Source organism: Panicum hallii, chromosome 9, assembly GCF_002211085.1.
Source record: "Panicum hallii strain FIL2 chromosome 9, PHallii_v3.1, whole genome shotgun sequence".
Taxonomy (NCBI): domain Eukaryota; kingdom Viridiplantae; phylum Streptophyta; class Magnoliopsida; order Poales; family Poaceae; genus Panicum; species Panicum hallii.
The window spans coordinates 73,207,664-73,222,606 of NC_038050.1; the positions used below are offsets into that span (position 1 = coordinate 73,207,664).

General features: G+C 48.1%; 1 protein-coding gene and 1 long non-coding RNA gene across 2 annotated transcripts; one reads left to right on the plus strand and one right to left on the minus strand.

Annotated features, from left to right (window-relative positions):
* The first annotated feature begins 4,328 nt into the window (after positions 1-4,328).
* Positions 4,329-8,738, plus strand: LOC112873118 (trihelix transcription factor GTL1-like). The gene is made up of 3 exons (XM_025936140.1): positions 4,329-5,376; positions 6,127-7,723; positions 7,819-8,738. The coding sequence occupies exons 1-3, from the start codon at positions 5,012-5,014 to the stop codon at positions 8,149-8,151; spliced, it is 2,295 nt and encodes a 764-aa protein (XP_025791925.1). The 5' UTR covers positions 4,329-5,011; the 3' UTR covers positions 8,152-8,738.
* A 2,547-nt stretch (positions 8,739-11,285) lies between these two features.
* On the minus strand, positions 11,286-13,525 carry LOC112877614. Its single transcript, XR_003225529.1, has 5 exons — positions 13,433-13,525; positions 12,497-12,702; positions 12,029-12,261; positions 11,842-11,903; positions 11,286-11,721 (listed from the first exon to the last, which is right to left on the minus strand). It is a non-coding gene; the product is annotated as an uncharacterized LOC112877614 (long non-coding RNA).
* Between the last annotated feature and the right edge of the window lie 1,418 nt (positions 13,526-14,943).

Sequence of the window (14,943 nt, forward strand, 5' to 3'; positions counted from 1 at the left end):
ATTCATCGCATTCTTTCGTGGAAAAACTCCACATGGTAAATAAAACGCAGAAATAATTCTGGGGAGGATGTCTCAACTTTGCAGGCAGGCAGGCTCAGCATGCTCTCCTAGCTAGCAGCTTATTCGATATATAGTGCGTGTGCTTATTTGTTCGTTGTGAGGCCGAGGCCGGGGTGGGGTGGTGTTACATCCCTCTCAGCCACCAATCATTATCGCCCCATGCAGAACATGGACGAAGCTGATTGGATCGATGCTGCCACCTGGGAATCACGCACATTATATAAATATATTATGCTCTCTTCTTCATCAATTCCTTCATTCGCTGCATGCCCAGTTAGTTATTCTACCATCCGATCCATCCATGCATAATACTAATACACACCAACTTGCTATTGCTAGCTAGTGACCCCCTCCATTCCAAATTACAATTCATTTTCGATTTTTCAGATACATATATTTTGCTATGCATCTACATATATACTAGACAGTCTAGGTGCATAGCAAAGCTTATAAATTTAAAAAAACTAAAACAACTAATAATTTAGAATGGAGGGAGTAGTATATAAATTTATACCACCTACGTGCAGCATATATATATATGTATATATATATATATATATATATATATATATATATCATCCAGTGATCTAAATCCTTCCTTTACTTTTATACATGGCATGCATGCACCATGCATGTTAAACTAGGAGAGTTTACTTGTCTGATACACAATGCACACCACCTATATATACAGTGCCAAATTATTTAATTTACTAGTTACTGAGATTATCATACCTGTACGTGTACAACCAGTTATATGTATATATAGGAAAAATCCATTCTACACGCGCTTGTAGCTACTTCTACATGTGTATCTCATGATATAGAGCGAAGATATGTACGAAGTGTACGTGATCATACTGGACCATCAGTGATGGTATATATTTTAAATATGTGACCATACATGGAGTATATAGACATACTTATTTTTATATTCCAGTACTAATGTATAATATGATATATTTAAAGATAGGGATGCTTTTGAAATTTTTCGTACATATACTTTGAAGTATCTTAGAATTAAGTATACGAACATACTCAAAGTGATAAATGAGTATGCGGATATATGCACTGTTGATGGGAGTAGCTACACGTATAAAAAAAAGCATGCATGTGCACGCACACAGCCTAACAAAAAAGTTAATCAAGTGATGATCAGATCAGGAGAACATGCATCTAGCTAGCTAGATGTCCTGGTAAAAAGTAGAGGGTTTTTATTCCCGGGCACGCGCGTATGTGGACAAGCGCATGTGCATTTTATTTCGTTGCCGTAACCTTTACTGCACTATTTGCTGCTCAAGCTAGTAGTGACATGATGGTTCAATGCATGCATCTTCCGATCCTTTCCTTGATACAATTTAATTGCTTATCAACTTTGGCTAAGAGTCATATCCTTCTATGCTTCCTATGGAACAAAAACATTTAATTGCTTATCAGGCCAGCTTAATTATAGCATAACCATTCAGGGAAGCGGAAAATTAATTAGTTGGGCGTTGCATTGCCAACCACACTACTGATGATCTGACTGTTAGGCGGCACGCAGCATATATATCTATATGATCCAAATATCCTACCGCATCATATGTTGCCGCCCTACACGCCTCTCTCGTATCTATCTATCTATCTATCTTTATGTGTCGGTTAATGTCTTAATTTAATGACACGTACAGTCGTACACGCATCACTCTTTTGTACAAGCGATGGATTTCTTTTCACAGAATAATAGTAGAGAAAAAAAAAACTCACCCACCAAAATTGAAATGACAATGCTGCCTAACTTTCCCATGCGGCCATGCTACTAACGCAGCCGTGCAGGGCGGAATGGGCGTGTGGATTTGCTGGGTGGGGTTAGCGGGGGGGCATGCACGTTGCGCGCCACCTTCTTCTCGCTACCCTGCGGGGCCCAGCGCACAGCTGTTATAGTGTGGCCTTGTCTGGGCTGCCCTCCCCCTCCCTGTCTCCCTTTGGTTCCTCGATCTACCATACCACGTACAGCTAGCTACTGTACATTCTTGGCTTGTGAACTTACAGCGAGTGAAAGGATACTGGCCTTGTGTAAAACAGATGAGTTGTACGCACTAGCTGGGGCCACCTGCCTGCTCTGCTAGGATCGATCGATTCGAGCGTCAGGGCTGGCAGCGACAAAACCACCTGTGGCAGTCTGCCTGCCCCCCTCCTTTGTTTTCACTCTTGTTCATTTTCCGGCCCCCTGCATGCCTTAATTAGCTTTCCTTCTTCAACAACGAACTCGTCCGATGTAATTTTCACGGAATTGCCAACAAGAACATGATAATTACAGTAAGTCGGCCATCTTGCATCCTAGCTAGCATGGGATATAAAAGGAAAGGCAGGGATACCCAGATAGGCAGAGAACCAATAGAGAGAAGCCAACAGGTAACTCAACACCCAAGCGCAGGGCGCAATATACAACACCCCAAAATAGGACGTAGGGTATTACGCTACTCTAGCGGTCCGAACCTGTCTAAATTTGTGTCTTGTGTCTTTGCGTTCACCTTCAAGTTCCAGATCCGGCGATCTCTCGCCAAATAATCACTTACCTTAGGGTATCCCTAGGTAGGCCGACGGTAAAAACACCGACAGCTGGCACCCACCGTGGGGCAGATTGTCGCGATCATTGGGCGAATTTGAAGGACCTCTTTATCAACATCAATCCACTCAAGGTGGTGGATTGCTACTTCGTACATATGCATCGGCGGATCGATTCATTGAGTTTGAGATCGGATCTTTCAGCGAACGGCTACATCGACCTCGACTACTCGGCTCGACTTCACCTCGCGCTGCAACGTCGATGCACCGCGGCCGCCGACCTCGACGACCCGGTTCAACTTCGGCTTGTGCCGCAATGTCCGCGCGCAGCAGCGACGAGTTCGACTACTTCAACTTCGCGAGGACGATTGGCGGCCCGTCGACGACTACATCAACTACTCGTCTCGACTTGAAAACTAGTCGGAATCGACTCCAACTAGTCGAGCTTCATCAACAAACCGTTGCAGCTCCATCAACAAGCTCCACGGCTTCGTCGACATTCGTCCACGAATCAAGCTAAGTGACTTATACCTTTTCTGACTTGTTCTTCATAAGATCATCTACCTTTTTGGGCACGTCTCTCGACGGGCATGAAACCCTCAGGGGCTACACTATGATCGACTACTTATCCGTGTACATTTCTCGATGGGCATGACTTCGCCGACTACTTATCCGTGTATGACTCTCAATGGGCATTGAAACCCTCCAGAGCTGCACTTCGTCGACTACCTTTTGCGCACTGCGCATCCTCTTTGTCGCATGACGACTACTTTCTGCTTGTTGTCTCCTCTTAACGGTCGCTAATCTACTTGAGTAGCAAATGTCTTAATCCGTGAAATCTCGAGTCTCCAGTCATGACCTAAGCGACCCGTCTTGTATGAGCGAAGGCAAAAGACCTAAGCGACTCGTACATGCTATGGGTGAAGGCTAAACTGGGACCGGGTGAACGTAAAGGGTGGACTACTCGGGAGATTTAAATGGCCTAAAAAAGAGCTCGACGCTGCAATTTTTACACCGAATAAATTTTGGTGTCTTCACATTATTACTGAGTACTTCTCGGTATTTCGCATTATGCTACATAATGTATGCATTATCTTTTTTCAGATCAAGCTTCGGCAACATCCCTCCAGGCAGCACGGTGTGCCATCACAGTTCCGCTAGTTCCCAGGTTCGGGAGCTGGGCGATGCACACTACTCGACATGGCTCTTTCGGCTCTCCTGACTCGTAAGCTCAGGGGCTGGACGCCGCAAAACTACTCGAAGACGACTCATATGAAGACTGAGAGTGCAGAAGAAACCCTAAGTCACCACGCGGTTAAATAAACTAGCGGGAGGCTCAATTTCACTGTGCAGAAGGCGGAGAGTTTTTCTCATGATTGCAGAGTAACCCCAAAACAGGACGTAGAGTATTACGCTACTCTAGCAGTCCGAACCTGTCTAAATTTGTGTCTTGTGTCGTTGCGTTCACCTTCAAGTTTCAGATCCACGCGATCACTCACCAAATAATCACCTAACTTATGCTATCTTTAGGTAGACCGACGGTAAAAATAGCGACATAGGGTTAATTTGCATCAAGGTAGAAAGCTAGCTAGGGTAGTTTTCTTCTAGGTCGTCTTTGAATAGTTTTACCGTGGTAGCTAGGAGTATATATATCTAGCTAGGAGTGTACCCCCCACCCTGACAGCGCAGCAATCTCGTTTGTTCTATCTATCACCGCGCGCCGCCCTCCGATCCCCGCTCTCTCCCTCTCTCTCCCTCTTTCTCGCATCATCTTCTCCATCATCGTGGCTCGCTCGAGCAGACACCCACGCACCTCATCTCTCTCCCTCTCCCTGCGCGTGATGACCTCAACTTGGATAGCTAGATCGATCACCACCGCCGCTGATGATCTGGGGATGATGCCCATGCTCACCGGTCCTCCCTCCTCTCCGCCCCTATTATATTTAGTGCTGCTAGCCCTACTGCTACCACTACAGTACTAGTACACCTCTCTCTCTCTCTCGGCTCGTGGCCAGCAGCAGCAGCATCTCCCTCCCTTCTCTCTCTCTCTCCTCTTGCCAGCCAGCCCAGCCTTGTACTGCCGCCACTCCCAATCCTAGCTCCCTTCTTCTTCTCCATCCTCACCACCACCTCCTCCTCCTCCTCCTCCTCCCTTTTCTTTCCCCTTTTCCTCACACCCCTCTTTCCAGTTTGTGCTGTCTGCTGTGCCTCCAGCTACCTTTAATTTCTCGCATCTCCACCACTCGCCTAGCTTCATGCGCGCTCAGCTCATGGCCGCAGCCTCACCCGTCTTCCCCACCTCAATTCCGCTGTAGTAGCACAAGCCTACTACTACTAGCGGCAAGGAGGACACGAGGCGCCGGGAAGGCGCGAGATTATTCTTCTGCCTTTCACGCACCAAGCCGGCATGCAGCAGCCCGGCATGCCGCCATTCTCGCCTGCCGCCGGGACGCCGGTGGGGGTGGGCCAGAAAGCCTCCACGCCCGCGCCGGCTCCGCCGCCTATCAGCAGCCGGCCACCGGAGGGACAGCAGCAGCAGCAGGTGGTGGACGAGCTCGGCGCCGGCGCCACGGCCTCTGCAGGAGGAGGCAGCAGCTTCGCGGACCACGAAGCAGGGATGTCCGCGGGCGGCGACGAGGGCGACCGCGGCGGGCCGTCGGGCAACCGGTGGCCTCGGCAGGAGACGCTGGCGCTGCTCAAGATCCGGTCGGAGATGGACGCCGCGTTCCGGGAGGCCGCCCTCAAGGGACCCCTCTGGGAGCAAGTCTCCAGGTGCGTAGAATTCTCCATGGATGTGCTGCCGACAAACTAAACACCTTCCGAGCCAGCCGAGATGCGACGCCTGCATGAAATCTCGCTGTCGAATTCGAGCTCAATTCCGGTCAATTTCGATGTGATAGAAGCTGGCCTGCAGGTCACTTCCTTCCTTCCTCTTCATTCGATCTTGCGGCCGGTGCACATCACAGACAGATCACGCTAAATACTGCACACCAACGACGACCACGACGAACACAGTGAATCGAATGAATTCCCAATTAAAAATCATACACACATCGCTCTCCTCCTCCACTTTCCACTTCTTTTTTCTTTCTTTCTTTTTTTTTGCTTCCCCTATGCTACTACTAATCCTTTATTTGTGTCACTTCATCATCCGTAGGATAGGAGTATCAAAAGCACACTACTGACGATAGCTGCAGCTCAGCTACTAATTTCCTATGCTTATCTATATACATCTATAGTAAAGTAATAGTTCAGATCTGCAGAGATGGCATCGATCCCAATTCCTCATCTGCGTCAGTTCCAAATTCAGTAACTTTACTATAGAAAAAAATCTCTTGTTCCCAAATGGAGCGGTAAAAGATGGATCGGAATTATACCGAGCTCCATCTAGCTACAAGTAGATGCCTCCTTTTTCTTTGAGAGCTACATGTGCATGGTGATGGATGCAATCCTGATGGCAACGTGTGCATGCATGAGCTTGACGAGGTTAATTCTGTGGTGGCTATGCTATTGCTGCTGCAGGAGGCTGGAGGCGATGGGCTACAAGCGGAGCGCCAAGAAGTGCCGCGAGAAGTTCGAGAACGTCGACAAGTACTACAAGCGCACCAAGGACGGCCGCGCCGGCCGCGGCGACGGCAAGGCTTACCGCTTCTTCTCCGAGCTCGAGGCCCTCCACGGCGCTTCTTCCTCGCCGGCGCCGCACCCGCCGGCGTCCTCTCTCGCGGCGACACCTGTGGCTATGGCGCCGCCGGCCACGCCGCTCGCCGTCCTGGGCGCGCCCGGCATGGCGCCGGCCATGCATGCCGAGCCGCCGCCTCGTGTCGCCTCCGTGCCGCAGCCGGCGCCGCTGATGAGCGGCACCACCACCGCGCCTGCAGCGGCGGCTACGGCCGCCGCAAGCGACGCGGCATGCATGATGACGCCCGGTGACGTGAGCTTCTCCTCGGGCTCGGATGGGGAGGACACGGAGGACACAGGCGACGGCGGGAAGCGGAAGCGGCATGGCGGGGACGTCGGCGGCAGCGGCAGCATCAAGATGATGCGGTTCTTCGAGGGCCTCATGCGTCAGGTGATGGAGCGGCAGGAGGAGATGCAGCAGCGGTTCATCGAGGCCATCGAGAAGCGGGAGCAGGACCGGATGATCCGCGAGGAGGCGTGGAGGCGCCAGGAGGTGGCGCGCCTCGCCCGCGAGCAGGATGCGCTCGCCCAGGAGCGCGCCATGGCCGCGTCCCGCGACGCCGCCGTCGTCTCCTTCATACAACGGGTCACTGGCCAGACCATCCCGATGCCCTCCGTCGCGCCGCCTGCCTTCATCGGCGCGCTGACGCATCCGCCCTTGCAGCCCACGCCGGTGGCTTCCGCTGCCCCGGCGCCGGCGCAGCACCAGCAACCGCCGTCAATTCAGCTGTCGCCGAAGACGCACACAATGCCGAAGCCCGCACAACCCCAACCACAGCATCAGACGCCGCCGCCGGCGCAGCCGCAGAGCAAGGAGATCATCGTCCGTGCGCCGGCGGAGTCGCAAGACACGGCGGGGTCCGGAGGCGGCACGCCGTCGCCGTCGAGGTGGCCCAAGGCGGAGGTGCACGCGCTGATCCAGCTGCGCACGGAGCTGGAGGCGCGGTACCAGGACTCGGGGCCCAAGGGCCCGCTGTGGGAAGACATCTCAGCGGGGATGCGGCGGCTGGGGTACAACCGGAGCGCCAAGCGTTGCAAGGAGAAGTGGGAAAACATCAACAAGTACTTCAAGAAGGTGAAGGAGAGCGACAAGAAGCGGCCCGAGGACTCCAAGACCTGCCCCTACTACCACCAGCTCGACGCGCTCTACCGCAGCAAGGCGCTCGCCTCGTCCGGCGCCGGCGGAGTTGCCGCAGCGGCGGCTCCGCGTCCTGATCATCAGGCAGGTGTCACCGTGCTGGCCGCGGTGCCACTCTCCCAGACGGCGCCCCACGCCGAGCACGGGGGCAAGCAGGACTGTAGCAACGGGAACGGGAGCGGGTGCGCGGGCAGGGGCAGTTCGGACAATGGCGGCAGCTCCGGGGGCATGCAAACGCAGGCGAGCAACGGCAGGTTCTCCGTCGAAGGCGCCGGCGGCAATGGCGCCGCGTCGAACAAGCTGGTAAAAAATCAATCTTCTAGCTACTATACGTCATCACTTATGGCGACCGGCCCGTTGCTGATTGCCTCTATATATATACCGTGTGCTTGTTACAGCAACAAGGCATCACCATCACGAAGGAGACGGCGGCGACGGAGCCGAGGCCGCAGCCGGTGTCGATGAACGACAGCTACGTGAACGACACCGTGGACAGCGACAGCAGCATGGACGACGGCGACGAGGAGGACGAGTTCGACGACGACGACGAGGGCAACGTTGGCGGCGGCGGCGGCGGCAACAGCAAGATGCAGTACGAGATCCAGTTCCAGCGGCAGCAGCAGGGCCAGAGCAGCGTCGTCCGGCCGAACGCGAGCGGCGCCGCCGGGTCATCTGGCCCCGGGCCGGCAGCAGCAACAAGTGGGTCGTTCCTGACCATGGTCCATCACTAGGACTTGCGGCCCTGCATACACACATACCAAAGCGCACAATACGTGTCCTCGTCCTTGCACAGGTACGGTAAAAGTGGGCACCATGAACATCTACCGTCAAGTTAAAACTTTTACTCCTTTCAACCGATCGATCGAGAGCTCCAGAATAATTATATTCCGGCCGGCTAGCTGTTCATCACCTGGATCCTGCACATACACATGGAGGTATACGCCATGGATAAACACGTACGTGAGATTCACCGTACATATACAGATGGTATTGGTATTGGGGGTGTACACTGTCGCGTAGATACTGTGTGTTTTACTAGATCTGCTATATACAGTTACGTTGTATGGTACAAAAGCACAAGGACACTGTCTAGAGCTAGCTGAGGGAGAATGTGCTCGTGCGGGAATTTCTTTATTTTTTTTTTGGGTATACTTTTGGGCCTTTCTTTTTCTTTCCCCCTTTTAAGAAGAGTTACCGAACTGTCCATTATGTAATTTATAAATTCCTTATTACATATACTGTGGTTACATTAATGACTGTTAAACTATATGTACACTTATTAGTTGGTAAATGTAAATTTCTTGAGGTTCTACATGCAGCTGCTGATTTAATTATTTGTGTCACACCTGCAGTTAGAGTATTTGCCTGTCACTCTTTTGATCTTTCAACTTATTTAGATCAGGATGGCTGGGCAATGGGGGCATATAGTTGCATTAAAATACTATCTGAGTTGTGGTTATTCTCTTGGGATCCAAAGTGAAGTTTAGTTTATTGCAACCACGACCTTTTCCCCTATATATACTTACAGCTCTTGATGAATATAAACTACTCTAACCTTTGGAACATGACCTGACATATACGCGTGTCAACGTCAGTTTACAACAACTATGTGAACATGCCTTCTCTCGCATGGGACATACGATGAGACCGATGAGGCGGCCGGTAACTGCGTTTTTCTAATTATCTATGAATTAGTTTTAAGCTTTGATAAGATCCAGTATTTTAGCGCTTTATGAGTTGCAGGTATTTTAAAATTTCTTTTAAATCAACATTTTTGGCGAGTCTTTTTAATCCACACTTGTAATGTACTGCAAGTACAGCTACAAGATTAGAAAAAACACGTGAGATCTAGAATCAGTTTGTACTTGAAATTTGAGTAGAGATAAAATGCCCATCCAAGAAATTACTAAATGGGGGACCTCGATGTTAGTGCCAGATTTGGCAGCCTTTACAAAATTAGTTCCGGGTCAGTGCCGGATCCGTATAAACGGTTGCAGGCCAAGCGAGGTGAGGTCACTGGTGTCAGTCATCATAAAAGTGGTTTTTTTAATGGCCTGGGAGGGATAGCTTAGCTGTGGGGGGATCGGTGCTCGCTAACCGCCCCCGACGCACTTTCTTTTGGAATCCAGCGAGGCGGCCGCTGCGGTACGGCCTGCAGATGTTTATTTGCAGCACAGCGAGGAGGCCAGCTACATACAGTGTGGGACGGAGTCAACCATTATTATTATTATTATGGTATTTAAAATAAAGTAGCGCAGTAGAAAATATGTCCAATGCATCAACAATATTATACTTTTTAAAAAACTAGTATAGGTTAACATGTTCTAAAGATTTACTGATACGTGCCAGAGGAACGGAAATAGACTGTCGTCTCTACACATGAATTTGAAGAAACCTAACAAAAGAAGTAGAGAAAAATCTAGCAAAGAGTTATAGTACGTATACTACTGGTGAAAAGCTATAGGAATTGGCTGCCTATTATATCTACTTTCACTTTCATCTGCATGCGTACGGGCATACGGCCGAGGGACAAACAAAAGAAAAGGAGATGCACGGAGGCCGGCCACAGCGCTTGCATGCATTTTGCCATCTATCGGTAGCTGCTGAATCCGATGCCATTTTTTGTTTCCTGCAGCATTCCCAGGCATGGTGATCTACCGGCCGCGGCCGATGGAGTACTGTACCGTAAAGACCTGAGCTGACCTGATGATGTGAGCAGCGCGACGGGGTCGGAGGTAGCTAGAGCTAGAGAAGATGCCCCGATCCGACCCTATCCGGCCTCTGCTGCCTCACCCGGCCCCCAAACGACACTCTCCTGCAAGAGAGATGGTTAAATAAGAGCCTGTTTGGATCCAATGGAAAGAGAAAGAGATTTATCAAAACTTTTGCTCTTTTGCATTTTTTTTTGCACTTTTGGATCCAAACACCCCAAAGTCCAAAAGGACAAATGCTACCGTAATTTTGCTAATTATGGATTAATTAGGCTTAACAGTTTTGTCTCGTCATTTAGTCCTCATCTATATAATTAGTTTTTTAATTAAACTATATTTAATACTTCTAATTAGCGTCCAAACATCTGATGTGACAAGAGCAAAAATTTTGCCATTTGCCCTTTTGCCATTTGCCCTTGGATCCAAACATAGTCTAAAGCCACACATGCTCTCTCTTGCGCGCCTCACAATGCCTGAGTGTACTGTACCAACCAGCTTGCTAGTATGACCTCTTTATAACATGCATGCTCTAGTAGATCCGATCATCAGAGTGCGTACGCACTCCATGCTCCACTGATGAATTCCCAAGAAAACTGGCGTCTTGATGAGCTCGGAATTCATTCCACAAGCAGCTTCATGTCAGTCACGATACTGCTATTACTGAACAAGTCTTCTCGAATTTCTGCTGCCGTCCCGTCCCGTTCTCCTTCTCTCTCCATGGAACTAACCCACCCCCAACACAGAGCGAGCGAGAGGTGCATTGAATAGGATTCCCGAAAATCGTTCGATCGATGGACGGAAATTTCGTACTGTTGTCGCGACGCGAAGGCAAGGAGATGGAGCATGCAGTGCCACATGGATCCAGTTCGTCTTGAAGGCCTTGCCTGTGTCGGGTGGGCGTGAATGATGGATGGCTTGGCTTCATTAGCTGTGTGGGGGAGGCCAGACCGCGAGCAGGCCACTCTCCAGCAGGGACAGGGATTCAAGTGCCCGCACGCCATCACGCGCATGGCTGGAACAGAGGTATCTCATCTCGTGAAGCTAAACAAACAAGGCTTTCACCAACGGTAGATTACTCTATTAATTATTAATGTGGACAGCCTCCTCGTCCATCACAGCAGAGGCGGGGACGTTGGGTGACTGATTGGCCTAATAAGCTAGCTACTCACGCTCATCAAACTACAGTTGCACTTGCCTCGTTTATATCCATCACCATCACCATCACCATTATAGCCATGTTAAGCCAAACGCTTTACTGCCCTTCTCTGCTCAGAAAGCTACAGGACAACCGACACTTAACTGCTGCACGTTCTTCGATCGAAGCTAAATTTGTCCAGGTAAATTCATTTTGCAAATTTTTGTATATATATCAAAGTAGAAGAGCTTTGTTTCAAAAGAAAGACGGATTCAGTCCACTGGTGGTACGGTGCTGCGTCTCGTTTAATGCCGTGCGGTTCAGTCGAAACGATGCGCTCTTCGATGGCAAGGGCATGCAGGATTTGGCAAAAAATCGAAGTGTCCCATCCGCCAGGATGTTTCCTTCAATTAATTGCCGCAAATAGTTGTTCCTCCAACGTTGGCCCAAATATACTACTAAGGCAAAATGGGAAAGAAAAAAAAAAGAGAGCAAAAACAAAGTTCATTAAATTTGCTGGAAAACGGGAAATGGAAAAAAAGGGCAGTAACAGTAACAGTAGCAGATTTAATTACCTGTGTGAAGCATCGACCAAAGGCATCGGCAGAAAGGCATCTCGCATGGCTAAGGCGACAAACTGGTAAAGGAAAAGGCCATCGAGAGGAAAAGGTGATGCCAAAATGATGGGGTCACAGACAGCGCAAATGATAAGACGAAGGGGGCGAAGCAGCTTGATTCGGCAGCGTGTAAAATTGTACGAACCTGGGGAGGAGCTAGTGGGTCTGGGTTAACACGCCGCCCGAGTTGCAACGACATCATGATGCATGCATGAGCTGCTTCATTTCATTTCATCTCATTCCCATTTTCATCTCCACTGGGATCGGAGTGCGGTCATCCCACCTCTCTAATTCCACAGCAGCGCCGCCAACAAGCACGCTGTTGCGTGACTTGCAAGGCTGCACCTGCACATACGGCTGAATGATATGTGTATGCCTCTGCCCCAAAAGTACAGAAGCAGATGATTTTAACCACTATCAAAGTCTGTTACCAAGAGATACAGAAAAATACTGTAGTAGAAGGTAGCTGATAATTATGTCATAAAAAAGACAGTAGATTACGATTGAAAGGTTCTGTAGAATTGAAACATATGATACACTTGAAGATCGATAATGCATTTTTATAATGGAGCGCAGAGAGAGAGAGAGAGAGAGAGAGAGAGAGAGACTGTACCAAGCAGAATGAATGCAAGGGCGCCAATGCTGTAGATAAGCCGTGGCGATCATTCACTTCAGAATAAAACGCCTCAAGGGGGTCCATTTCGGTGCTCGTCGACACAGTACAGCCTAACAAGTGAACCATTATTATTATGGTCCCATGATGCTGGATGGAGCGCTGAATTATAAGCGCCGATCTGGACATATCTTTCTTTTCTTGTCCTGTTTCAGTGAGGAAGTAAACATGTACAGTCTTGCAAGGAAAGCTTTGTCCATCATGGACCACTAGAGCAGAGATTACTACACCAGTAAATCTCTCTGATCTGACCAAAAGGAATCAATAGATGGAACTACAAAGTAGAAAAAAACTGATAAAGGGGCGAATCTAAAGGAAAATGGTCTTTCAATTTGCAATTCCATTGAAGCCTGCCTAATAGAAGTTGCTTTAACGACAACAATTAGCATTAGAGTAGATCTCCTTTTCACCTTTACGAAGTGTTAGGTGCACACTATTAACGGCATGACCTGCTGTGCTTATTAAGAGATGTTAGGAGTTAGGACCAATTGTTTGTTGTTGACAGGGATACTTAAGCAATAGCTATGAATGTTGCTGGCCAATGTATTCGCCATCTGTGTACTTTTATCTGTTTGATAAACCTAAGGATATAAATGTAAAACCAGAACTACTGTCATGCAAGCATCCTTGAATGATGCTCTATATCTTCCTGACTTCCCCTTTACTCTACCTAATGCTCTTTCCTATTGATTTATAGGAATCTGCATGCAGTTCAAGTAATAGTAGTGTTTTCCATACAAGTGGATCTAATCCAGTCCATGTGGATCTTATTAGTTACTATACAATGTTCATTACAGAATATGCCAGATCCCACCCATTTATATGGGCCTCAGTTAAGAGATAGAATCAAAGTTTCTTATGAAAATATGTGCACACCTATCATTTTCCTTGACGTGTAGGACTTGAAATGTTTCACATGTACCCATTGGTCTCTACCATTATTGACATGGACAGGTTCACTCTACATCTGCAATAAATCAATGATAAATGCTGTCCAGTATTTGTTAAGAGTACAACTGAAAAGAAACGTTCTGCAGGAAACCGACACCATCTTAGGAGCGCAGCTTAGTGGTCTAAACTGAAATAGGAAAAGTTGCAGATGGACAGGTTCACTCTACAACTGCAACAACTCAATGATAAATGTTCTTCAGTTTTTTGTTAAGACTACAATTGAAAAGAAACGTTCTGCAGGAAGCCAGCACCATCTTAGGAGCACAGCTTAGTGGTCTAATGAAATAGGTAAAGTTGCAGTGCAGAGTACACTGAAGCAAATTAAATATGCTACTAGCTCACCAAACGAGTAATATAATACCACATCTTAAAAAAAAAGAAATGCCCACCCTGCACCCTCCCAATATTCTATGAAGATACCTAAGATGCATGAAACTTGATCTCTCAAGTCTACTAATAGGGTGGTGCCCAGAGTTATTCACAACATTTAGAGCCTTCCAAAATGATAAGAGTTGTCCTCGTCCAGGCCACAATAACTGCCTAATCATGCTGTGACCACTTATTCCCTGTTTCTCCTAAGGCCAAAGTGCAAAGTATTTCTCCAAGACATCCAGAGTCCCAGATGCTCTTGTAAAATGTAAATGAACCTCCATCCCCTACAGCCCACTTAATAGTACTATTATGATACTATACTAGAGCATATAAATGACCAGTCCATAACATCGCCGGATAAAAAATTATCTCACCTTAACAACTGCACCAAAATTATTACTGTAGTTGCCATGCATCCTCTGGCAGCTTTTTCTGATATTCACCCTGTTAAAAGCAGTGCAAGATACTCACTCAATATGTATGTAATTGATGTGCCCACACAATCATAAGCATGGAAGCCCTTAACTGTAAATCAGCTAGGTTTAACATGAAAGAGACACTCAAGCACCTGCTGTATGCCTACTTGGTAGCGTTTCTCTAAATTTCATAAATAAAAAGAAAGAAAGGCATCACTGTAGCCCCACTGTTATCTTTGCCCATGGAATAACATAAAAGGATAAAGAGATAAAGTGGAAGTGGGGATATTAAGTTGGTGGTTGTTATTCCCTTGCCAGAGGAGTCCAGCCAAGATTGAAAGCTATACAGAAATACACACTAAGTAACATGGACAGACATTGCCCCCATCCCATGTTACCCCCATCCAACTGTTGCTCCCCACTTGTGTGGTTGTGCCCTTCTTTTGCACATGGCCTCATAACTAACCCCTTCTGCTTTTCTCTTCTCCCATAGTTAACATTGAATCTGCAATTAAACAGATTGCTTGGAAGCGCAACAACCACAATATAGTAAATAGTTTTATGATGTATGCACTAATTGACTAGTTTCTCTATGAACTGAAACTAACTACATGATAGGAAACAATTCCAAGAAGATCAACTCCAGTG